This window comes from Hyperolius riggenbachi, chromosome 3 (assembly GCF_040937935.1).
Source record: "Hyperolius riggenbachi isolate aHypRig1 chromosome 3, aHypRig1.pri, whole genome shotgun sequence".
Taxonomy (NCBI): Eukaryota; Metazoa; Chordata; class Amphibia; order Anura; family Hyperoliidae; genus Hyperolius; species Hyperolius riggenbachi.
The window spans coordinates 209,137,566-209,149,830 of NC_090648.1; the positions used below are offsets into that span (position 1 = coordinate 209,137,566).

General features: G+C 43.6%; 1 protein-coding gene across 1 annotated transcript in view; it reads right to left on the minus strand.

Moving 5' to 3' along the window:
* Nucleotides 1-12,265, minus strand: part of LOC137562269 (long-chain fatty acid transport protein 2-like) — a 50,624-nt gene that overhangs the window by 24,137 nt on the left and 14,222 nt on the right. Inside the window, exons 3-4 of the mRNA XM_068273602.1 lie at nucleotides 5,045-5,203; nucleotides 956-1,080 (exon numbers count right to left, since the gene is read on the minus strand). Of these exons, the coding sequence (XP_068129703.1) occupies nucleotides 956-1,080; nucleotides 5,045-5,203 (284 nt within the window). The remainder of the gene's footprint in view (nucleotides 1-955; nucleotides 1,081-5,044; nucleotides 5,204-12,265) is intronic.

A 12,265-nucleotide genomic window follows, 5' to 3' on the forward strand; every position in this document is an offset into this window, starting at 1 on the left:
AGAGAGAGTGGCCCTGATTCAGTTTTCTCCTAAGTTTTCATCTTCTTTTTGAAATAAGTTTTCAGCACTCTGATATTGAAAAGTACCAAAAAGTATTACCAAAATCATTCAGAGATTCCGAGGTGTGAAAATATCATCTAGTCCTAGGAGAAAACTTAGGAGAAAAGTACATTGAATTAGGGCCAGTGTGTACACAGATGAACTAAACCAAGTTTGCAATTGGAAATCCGGTTGTGATGTTCAGTGTACGCTATTATGGCTGCAAGTAAAACATCTGTCCGTCATTTCTGGAAAGCTGGTGTAGAATGAAAAGTAAAAGCAACTGTTATTAGTGTCGTAATGCAAAATATGAATGTCATACCAAATTTTCAACACATGTAAAGCTTTTCTTTGGTAAGAAGTGATCAGAGCGCTATCAGAGCAGTAGTAGAGGCGGCCTATGTGCTCTGCTTCTGACACTTCTCCCACTTGGCTGTCAGGTGTATCTTGAAGACGAAAGCAAAAAGGAGGAGTAGCTCTCTGATAGTGAAACGCAGCTTTATTAGTACAAAAAATAATAATAATAAATAAAAATGCTTACTAGCATAAATATTCAACAAGCTTCTTATCTTGAGCACAGACACACTGAAAAACATAATAACATCACTTTCACACAGAGGTCCGCTGTGGGAGTCCTTCGCAACACCTGGGAATGAGACCGCTGCTGGCCACATCGGTCGGACAGGCCACACACATGGATTTAATGGGCAGAATCATTTTAGAAGCTTGCTGAATTTTCAATTTAGTGAGTGCGATTGAATTTTATGTTCTAGTCTTTCACTATCGGAGCGCTCATCCTCTCTTTTGCTTAAAGCTTTTTTCTAACTTTGTAAGCATATTTTTGATTCATGTAAAAGAAAAGGTTTGAATTTGGTAAAACCACATTATTTCCGGGTCCACTGTGTTATTTCTATACCTTTGGAGTGTTGCACAGGTATCGCACAGTTTCTCCTATGTACTGGACAGCTGTAATATTGTATTTCCTGCAGTCATTCCAGAATTGACTGGCTGAGAATTTCTTCCTTAATACACAGGTGGCTCCTAATAAAAAAGGAAAAAAAGTCCCTCATTGACACTTCCCAGTAGGGAAAAGTACATTACCGACCCACGTCAACCCAACATGCAGACAGCCTGTTTTGGGCTTTTGGTCCTCAGCAGTGCATGGCAGGGATTGATATGGCTCTATGGGATAGGGCTTGGACCAGTACAATAGAATAACTAAGCAGCTTGGGGTTACCTAAACCACTAGGAATGTATAGGGGACTAAAAGAGACTAAAAAGCCCTCCTACTAAAAAGCAGTAGGAAGAAATTAGCAGCGCTTCCAAATGGGGGCTGCATCCGAACTGACCAGCTGCATAACACGGGCTTTTACACAAAATTGCACAACTTGCATTCAAAACAGATGCAGCAAATGGAGGATGTTAGCTTCCAGAAACAGTTTGCGCGCTGATTGTTCCGTACTAGACTCTTCCATGACGTTGACATGCCCTCACATTACTAAAAAGCAATGCTTAGTGTGATTTACCTTCTTTGGTAAATAGTGATCATTTTGATTAGTTCACTATAAAAATAACTGTCCCTTAAAGCGGACCCAAACCAAACATTTTTTTAATTAAAAATATTTAGTTGCACCACTCTGACACATACAAAGATAAATAAACACTCCTTCCAGCCTATGATCATTTCAGTGCATGTTTTTCACCCTTCTCTTTTCATAGCTAGGATTATACTGGGGGCAGCCATTAGCAATTCCTCCATTGCCAGACACCATCTACTCCTCCAGTTTGCTGGAAAAATCCCAGCAATTTGAAAGGAAGGGAGGGGTTCCTCCAATAAATGTAAAATATTTTATATTTGTCATCATGCAGCTGAAAAAAGACTGCTATTTATCATTATAACTTAGAAAATAGATTTTATTTCTGAAATCTTGTATTTTTAATTTGGGTCCACTTTAAGCCCTTCAGTTCTGTAAACCAGCGTTTTTCAACCGCTGTGCCGCAGCACACTAGTGTGCCGCGGCATGTTGCCTGGTGTGCCGTGGCGTTCCTACTGTAGAACGCAGGTGGGGGAAAGCAGCGCTAGAAGGAGGGGCAGTGGAGGCAGCGGTGGGGAGGGGGGAAATATCCCCCCCTTCCCTCACCTGGGACCCCTCCTTCTGCCTCTCTCCCCCTCCATTTATCGGTGGCAAGTGCGGGCTCGGCGGCGGGGAGGCACGCGGAGAATTACTCACCACGCCACGTTCCAAGCGCCGGCAGCGTCATGTCGTCAGATCTCCGCCTTCAATGCCGCCCACTGTGCTTCCGCTAATCAGGAAGCACAGTGGGCGGCATTGAAGGCGGAGATCTGACGACATGACGCTGCCGGGGTTTGGAACGCGGAAGTGGTGAGTAATTCTCCGCGTGTCTCCCCGCCGCCGAGCCCGCACTTGCCACCGATAAATGGAGGGGGAGAGAGGCAGAAGGAGGGGTCCCAGGTGAGGGAGGGGGGGGGGATATTTCCCCCCTCCCCACCGCTGCCTTCACTGCCCCTCCTTCTAGCGCTGCTTCCCCCCTCCTGGGCATCTATACTGGGGGGAACTGTACTAGCTATACTGGGGGCAACTAAACTAGCTATACTGGGGGCAACTAAACTAGTTATACTGGGGGCAACTAAACTAGTTATACTGGGGGCAACTAAACTAGCTATACTGGGGGCAATTCAACTAGCTATACTGGGGGCAATTAAACTAGCTATACTGGGGGCAACTAAACTAGCTATACTGGGGGCAACTAAACTAGCTACACTGGGGCACTACCTACCTATACTGGGCACTATGCTAGCTATGCTGGGCACTATACTTGCTATACTGGGCACCATGCTAGCTATCTAGGCACTATACTAGCTATCTGGGCACTATACTAGCTATCTGGGCACTATACTAGCTATACTGGGCACTACCTACCTATACTGGGGCACTACCTATCCATACTGGGACTATACTAGCTATACTGGGGCACTATACTAGCTATACTGGGGCACTATACTAGGGTAACTATACTAACCATACTGGGGCAACTAAACTCCCTATACTGGGGCAACTATGCTAGCTATGCAGCCGCACCCCAGCCCCCCCCCCCCCCCCCCATAGCCTGCTACACACGGCACTGTCCACTAGGTCGCGCAAACAGCCGTGCACCCCCCGCCATTCCCCGGAGAAAAATATGGTCAGAAAGTGTTCCCCGGGCCGGAAAAGGTTGGGAACCACTGCTGTAAACTATAGCATCAATTATGGATGGCAGGGCATCTACAATAGACTGAGGATAAAGCTGTAGACAGGCACAAGTCAGAAGATGGATTTAAAAAAAAAATGTCAAAAGCTTTATCAATCCCTAGGAGTACACAATACCCCCATGTGACATCCCCTTCACTGTGCCCACACATTATGCCTCATATTACTGGGCCACAAGTAGGCACCACTGCTCCTCACACCATAGTGTCACATGTCATCATATGGACAAAGATGTAGATTTGTAAAAATCTAAGAAGTGGCATACGAAAACCTCACTGAAAATGCATAGTAACTTGCATTGCATTCACTTATATGAATCAGTAGAAATAAGCCTTATATATGTTTCATTTATTAATTAGCATAGTCAGCTCTTCAGGCTCTTTCACACTGTGTCATAGTGGAAATAAGGAGTCAAGTCCAAAATAGCATGCAAGACTAGCCGTTCTTATCTCAAGTCTATTACACTATGGAAAGGTTCACGGTACACATGATGTACAGATGTACAGATTAGGTGGAGCTAACAGTATATGATAACTATCTAAATGATCTTTGTTGTGACACTTTATTCATTTTGCAGGTAGTGCTAATATATTACGCAGCGATGCACAATAGATGGGAGAGAAGTTGCGTAATGTTTCACAGGGACACTACAGCGTAAAAAGGAACTCCAGTGAAAATAATGTAATGAACAAGAAGTGCTTAATTTTTACAATAATTATGTATACATGATTTTGTCAGTGTTTGCCCACTGTTAAATCTTATCTCTCCCTGATTTACATTCTGACATTTATCATATGGTGACATTTTACTGCTGGCAGGTGATATCAGTGGAAGGAGACTCTGCTTGCTTTTTTGGCAGTTAGAAACAGCTGTTATTACCCACAATGCAAAAAGGTTCCCACAGTGTAATGTCAGAACCATGGTCCTGACATCACACTGTGGGAGGGGTTTCAACACAATATCAGCCATACAGAGCCTGATAATCAGTTTGAGAATAGGAAAAGATTTCTCATGGGAAAGGGGGTACCAGCTACTGATTGGGATGAAGTTTAATCCTTGGTCACGGTTTCTCTTTAAAGCAGACCGCAACTCTTGCACAACACTCAATGAAATGTCACAAAACTTTGGAGCCAGAGCCTTCTATCATGCTGCTAATCTTTGGAACTCCATGCCACATTCAGCTGACATTTGATTTCTGAATTTTCCATCAGTTAGCATGCCCAAACTGTATACAAGATCAAACTTATTGAGGTGTTAGCTCCATACTTTCATTGTTGCTAATTGAGACTGGAGCTGCTTTCCCACTGCTGCCCTCCAATGACAAGCACCTCAGTCAGGGGATGCCCTTTCTTTCAATCCAGTGCTACATTTAAGTCAAAGGAGCTGCAGATCAACACCATAAGAAATTGTATGTCCCATTTTTAAATAGGATGATGTTAAAGTACAATCTGATTTTTTAAATAGGCTACAAAAAGAAAGAGATATTTTGTCAGGAGTTCACCACTCCTTAATAAATGGTCCCCCAAAATCACAAGTAAGGGAAAAAAAAGCAACTTCAACTGATATTTTGATTTGTACTGTACAAGTTGGAAACGCTTCATAATTCTTAGATACACTATTCTATTATGATCAACATATAGAGTTATATGTTTTGTTATTATACAGTTTGTATGTTCTAAAGCTAAATTTAGATAAGCATATAAACAGGACCTAAAATTTAGAATGAAATTGCTTACCTTGCTGAATGCATCCACGGAGCCCGATCATAAATGCCGCACTGTGGTACAGAGGCAGGGACAGGTACAATATGTCCTTGCCGGTGAGGCCAGCAAGTGTGCTTATTGATGAGCTCATTAGCATTTTTCCATGACTTATGACAGCTGCCTTGGGCAAACCTTTAGGGGGAAATATATAGTATTATACAAACTATTAATAGACACAACTGTTTTCACGTTTGATTATTTTTAAAAAATTTTTTTTGCTACTACAGCACATTAAAGTGGAATTCTGGCTTTTTTTCTATGCACCTTCCACCACCTGAAGAAAACATACATGATATTTACAAAAATATATTTAAGAATACCCTTTATAACCATTATTAACCCAATGGTCATGTGACTGTGGGCTGGGCTGTCTCATCCAGGGAAGTGCTTGAGGCCTCTTTTCCACAATCACCTGTAGGCGGTGAATTCACTGCCTGTCAGCTGCTCTCATCCGCTGGCCGGGCATTTACTAGCACTCGGCACAGGCGGCCCTGTCATGTAGTTGCATCTTAGCATGGCGGTTGACATTCTCAGACAAGGCATGAGTTGTTTTTTTTTTGCTGCCGGGTAAAGCTGCTGCGTGTCAAACGTGACACACTCCGTGTTGAAGTCAAGGATTTGGAGTCGGAGCAATTTTGGGTACCTGGAGTCGGAGTTGGAGTCGGAGGTTTCCTAAACGGAGGAGTCGGATGATTTTTGTACCGACTCCACAGCCCTGATTTCCACATGGATATTACATTTCGCATGTGTTTTACATATGCACATGTTTGCACTATTGTATGGGAATTTTCGCATGCATCAAGTTACAATCATTACATGGGAAATGGATGGGTGGTAGAAAGATGCAGCATGCTGTCAGGTTTTTCCCAGCACTTAAAAACATGCAGAAAATCTCATGATATGGAAACTAGTCCATACACTTGCATTGCTCTGCGTTTTTCCAGCGCAGAAAGATGCAAGGATTTGTATGATGTGGAAATGTAGCCTTATAAGTGGAGTGAAGATAAATACCAGCACCTTTTTTTCTAGTTCTTTTCGCCACTCTCTTTCCAGAATTCTGTTATGATAGACCTGAAATTCAGTTCATTCTGTACATTCAGCAAAGTTGAAGTAGAGTTGCTAGGTGGCCATAATACAAGTACTTATAAATCTGAAAATGTTGTACTTAACAGTATATTAACTGAAGGTAAAAAAAACAAAAACTTTGTTCCAAGAGTCCAAAGGTGCAGCACATATGTCCTGTATAAAAGTTAAACATTACATGGAGTTCAGACTAACAGTCACATCTGTAGGTCTGTCATTTACTCCCAAACATATTAAGGTGGACAAAGTATATTGGTACCCCTCCACAAAAAAAGACCCTATGATTATTTGTGAAATAACTTGATATTTACTGACATTGGCTATCATTCATAAAGGAGCTGTCGGTACGGGGAATCAATGCGGGAAAACACCGCTGCCGGTATTTTAGACTTCTGGGTGGGCATTCATAAAAATGTATCCATGTGCGGTAGCAGTGCGGAGATTCCCCCGAACTAGGCTGGCAGTAGGCAGGCGGTAGGCTTGCGGAGACACAGAAGCAGCCGAGTTGATACATTTCTCCGTGGTCCGCTCTGCTGCAGCTGCCTGGGAGGTCTGTGTGTCTCCATTCACTTACATTGGTATCGCCACATCAGAGGGAGCGGTACTTCCCGACCTCACACCGCTTGCGGTGATTTTTATGAATTAACATTTTGCTACATTTGTTCCGATAATCACCGCACAAGGCGGTGATTTATCACTCTGCTCGGTAGTGACATTTTTTCATGCGGAAAGAGCCTTTATAAATGCTGACTTCGCCGAGTGTTCGGTAAAGTCAGCTGTTTTAAGCATTTCCGCATGCGGAAATGCTTTATGAATGATAGCCATTGTGTATTCTGTATTTACCAAAGAAAATAGGACTTTGCTGTAGAGTTGTATTCAACTGTATATTTCAAACAATAATACAAACAAAAATGGCATAGACAAAACAATTATGGATTCCTAAACCTAATATTATGTTTCACAATTGATAGAGGCAATCACTGCAGGTGGCAATGAGGCTTCTGCACATGTGGAAAGGTAGTAATGAGTAAACTGCTCCAGCTGTGTTTGAAGGGTATCTTCTCTAGACTACATACCGTATATATGTGAATACAAGTCAGCCCGGTGTATAAGTCCACTACAACATTCAACCCTCTTAAGCTGGATTTTTTTATTGACTCAAGTATACGTCTAACCAGCAAAGTTAATGGTGGCTGCACTTGGGGCCCAGGAGGAGTTACTAACTGCACTGCATACAGTATTGCAGCCATTGCACCCCTCCTGTCCCTTAAGTGCAGCCAATAACTCATCCAAGGCCCCCAAGTGCTGCAATTATTCATTTCCCTACTGCAGTCAGTTCCCCCCCCCCCCCCCCCGCCTCTTTCTTTGTTAATTGTTGTGGCCAGAACTTTCACACCTGTTTTTTCTTGGCATTTCCTGTCCTTAACCTCTTGAGGACCATGGTGGTAAACCCCCCTAGTGACCAGCCTAATTTTACATTAATTGGCCACTGCAGCTTTAAGGCCAAGCTGCAGGGCCGTATACCTCTGCACACAAGTGATCTCCCCCCCCCCCTTTTCTTCCCACCAACAGAGCTCTCTGTTGGTGAGGTCTGATCATCCCCCTTGTGTTTATTTATTTTTTTATAAATATATATATTATTATTTTTTTATATTTTTTGACATTTTCTTTTTTTTTTTTTTCTAAATCCCCTCCTTCCCCCCAGCCGGCCAATCACGGCGATCGGCTGTCATAGGCTTCTGCCTATGAGAGCCGATCGCTCTCTTGTCCCCCATGGGGACAGCCGTGTCACACGGCTGTCCCCAGTGCAGCGCTGCTGCTGATCGCAGCGCTGCACATGTAAATACACGGCGGTTTCGCCGTGTAACAGTCTCCCGAGCGGCAATCGCCGCTCGGAGACTGAAGGCGGAGCTCAGCTCCGCCCACCAAGCGGGAGATGCATCTGTAACATTGATGTGTAACTGAAAAGCACAACAACTGTGTCAGTGGGCTCAGACCCTAACTGCAGTGTTTGTGATTTGCATAAATTGTGAACTTGCTACATGCAGCGCTTTGGGGGTGATTGCGTTGTGATTCTCATTATGCTGAACACAAATCAAAACACAAATCGTGGCAAAATCGCAACACAAAATTGCGATTTGTGTTTCAAGCGTGAACCAGCCCTAATACATTTACACATAGACACTGAACAAGCATACAAATCAGGAGACTGACTGGATAAGGCACATGCTGGTTTCAAATGTGTGATTCAGGCACTACTCATGCCAGAAGATGAACAAGACTGCCAGGAAACTGGTAATGTTTCAAAGGAAATAAATATGGCAGCTTCCATACCGCTCTCAGTTCAGATGTTCTTTAACATGGACCTTCAGAGAAAAAGAAAACCCTTACTGACCAACCATATTGTACATTAAACAAAGATCGGATAGGCAAACAACAATGGCAAATCAGAGCATTTTTTTGCAATACCTTTAGCCATTTATCCATTTAGAGGTCTATTTACCGATGAAAGCCCACATCTAGCATATTAAGTACAGCTGATTACGTAGCAATAGGGATGAGTGAACCCAATTAAATGCAAATAATTCCAAGTTCAGAATTAGACACATTATTTATGCAAATCTATACAGCTTGAAAAGGGAACAATAGGATCCCACATTGCGCACATATGATTTCGCTGCTGGGGAGTTAGGCGCTGGGGTGAGTTGAATGACGACTCAACCTGGTGCTGCCGCTCAAATACCTGGCAGCGTTAAATACTATTCCCCCTCTGAATCATAGCAACTCGGAGGGAGGGGTAATTCGGGGTCCGGCGATCACCGGAACCCCGAATTAACCTTGCACAGGGTGTGCACTGTAATATTAGTGGCACCCAGCTTCGGCACTCAGTGTTGAGCGTCGAGCACCGAAATAACCTGCTTGGCCCACATTGGCTTCATTTGATTGATCCATTTTCAAGCTGCGTAAATTTTCATTGAAAACTGCATAATCCTGCATCAAGTTGGAATTCTTTGCATCTCATTGACCGTAGCAACCAGTCATGACTGGTTGCTACGGTCAATGAGATGCAAAGAATTCCAACTTGATGCAGGATTATGCAGTTTTCAATTAAAATGTACGCAGCTTGAAAAGGAGGACAGCCAGGAGGCAGGGTTTGCCACAATTACCCTGCATGGTACTTGGGTAGAAGGCTAGTCAAAAAACTAACCAAAAACCTCACTTTTGTAGAGCATAATCACCTTGTTTTTTTCCCTTGTGAATTATATTTGTACTTTTTGGGAGCCTATCACAACTTTCTTGTAGTTGGAGCATTCTATAGTTCTGACCTCATTCAGATGGTTTTTGGATGAAGTTTTGCTTTGAAAACTTGTTGATATTATGCTTTCAGTGGAGATTTTACTTTTTTAGAATTTTGATTTCTAATTCATTTGATCCCTGGTTGATATTTACAGCAGAGTCCTGGTTATCCGGAACTCAGCCAACCAGCACAAATCGCCGGCAGTACTCACAGTGGTGAGAGCCAATTTTTAGGCTGTTTGTGGGCTCTGCTGTGTTAAAACTGGCTTCCATAGCTCAAGCTCACCCAAGGTTAATATGCTTTCAATTACTGTATTTTTCAATTTAATACAGAGTATATAGAGTGGGGTATAGTGCTGTATTAGCTATGCCTTTTTTTAAAATGGAGTCTAAAGAAACCAAAAAGCACACTTATCCAGCCGATCCCCATTGGTGCTGGATAATCGTGACTCTACTGTATCACCTGTCTGCAGTAATCACTAGACCTCCTTTGCTAGTGCAGTGCCAGCTTTTCCTGTCTTCAACCTGTGATCAATAGCAACTGCAGGGCTTTTTTAGGCATAGGAAAAGGATTCCTAGGATGAAACTTGCAGGAGAGAGGCACTATAGAGCTATTCTTGTGATTTATGAATTTTTCATAAACAACTGCTACCGTGTTTCCCCTAAAGTAAGACATCCCCTGAGAATCAGCCCTAGCAGGAATTCCTAGCATGCCTGAAATATAAGACATCCCCCAAATGTAAGCCCTAGCTAGCAGCAGCCCACATGACACCAGCAAGTCACACTCAATACAAAGACTGAACACAGGAGAGCAGCAATATAATGTGAGTTCTACTGTCCTGTATATGTGTGTCAGGCAATTTGTGTTTTTGTTGGAGCCAGCAATCCTGATCTGTCATGATAAGCATCAGGCTGTATTTACAGTGGGACCTTGCTTTTTAATGCAACGTTAAAGTCGCAGCGTGTCTGCGTTAAGAGGTAATGCACTGCAAGCAGTGAGTTACCACAACGCAACATTTTTTGATACGACTTTAACGTTGCACTGTGAACAGCCCATAGGATTAGTATTGCAGTGCAGTAAGCTGCGTCATAAGACTTTATAACGTGCGACCATAACGTACCACTGTGAATGTGACCTCAGCAGCACTTCACCTCTTCCCAGGACACACAGCTTATCCTATCATAGCTCTGAGGAGCCTGACAGAGTTCTCTGCCTGCAAGAATAGACTCTTATCCACATGAGCAGCAGAATCAGTTTCTTGTAAGTGAGAGACAATCTCTGCAAACCACAAGCTCTGTGTATGCTGCTTGTGTTTCAGCATGGCATGCAGTATATGCATTTTGTATAGGAAATCTACCAGTGTTTCCACAAAAAATAAGACATCATCTAAAAATAAGACCTAGCAAATCTTTTGGAGCAAAAATTAATATAAGACAGTGTCTTATTTTCATGGAAACACGGTAGTTCCATTAAGAAAGGGAAGGCTGGTAATTTTAAAGGGGCACTGCTCATTAGCATAACAAAGAAAGCATGAACCCATAACAATAATATGACAGGCGCATTAGGGTGCCAGTCATCCTGTACTATAAATGCTTAAGATTTGTATTTTATTGATTCAGGGCAGTTTCTAGGCTAAACCGCACCCAGGGTGAAGGCATAAAAATTGTGCCTCCTCCCCCCCCACCCCCGTGGACTCGTGAACCCTTACTCTTTAGGGACAGTCACACAGCCACAGGTCACAAGTAGATCTGCCTACTTACTAGTGACCAGTAGTGTTGGGCGAACATCTAGATGTTCGGGTTCGGGCCGAACAGGCCGAACATGGCCGCGATGTTCGGGTGTTCGACCCGAACTCCGAACATAATGGAAGTCAATGGGGACCCGAACTTTTGTGGTTTGTAAAGCCTCCTTGCATGCTACATACCCCAAATTTACAGGGTATGTGCACCTTGGGAGTGGGTACAAGAGGAAAAAAAAATTAGCAAAAAGAGCTTATAGTTTTTGAGAAAATCGATTTTAAAGTTTCAAAGGGAAAACTGTCTTTTAAATGCGGGAAATGTCTGTTTTCTTTGCACAGGTAACATGTTTTTTGTCGGCATGCAGTCATAAATGTAATACATATAAGAGGTTCCAGGAAAAGGGACCGGTAACGCTAACCCAGCAGCAGCACACGTGATGGAACAGGAGGAGGGTGGCGCAGGAGGAGAAGAAGGCCACGCTTTGTGAGACACAACAACCCCGGCCTTGCATGAGGGCAAGAAGCGTGCGGATAGCAGGCTTTGTACCGCCATGCAGTCATAAATGTAATAAAGATAAGTGGTTCAATAAACAGGGACCACGCGGCAACGCTAACCCAGCAGCAGCAGACGTGATGGAACAGGAGCAGGCGCAGGAGGAGAAGGCCACGCTTTGTGAGACACAACAACCCAGGCCTTGCATGAGGGCAAGAAGCGTGCGGATAGCATGCTTTGTACCGCCATGCAGTCATAAATGTAATAAAGATAAGTGGTTCAATAAACAGGGACCACGCGGCAACGCTAACCCAGCAGCAGCAGACGTGATGGAACAGGAGGAGGCGCAGGAGGAGAAGGCCACGCTTTGTGAGACACAACAACCCCGGCCTTGCATGAGGGCAAGAAGCGTGCGGATAGCATGCTTTGTACCGCCATGCAGTCATAAATGTAATAAAGATAAGTGGTTCAATAAACAGGGACCACGCGGCAACGCTAACCCAGCAGCAGCAGACGTGATGGAACAGGAGCAGGCGCAGGAGGAGAAGGCCACGCTTTGTGAGACACAACAACCCAGGCCTT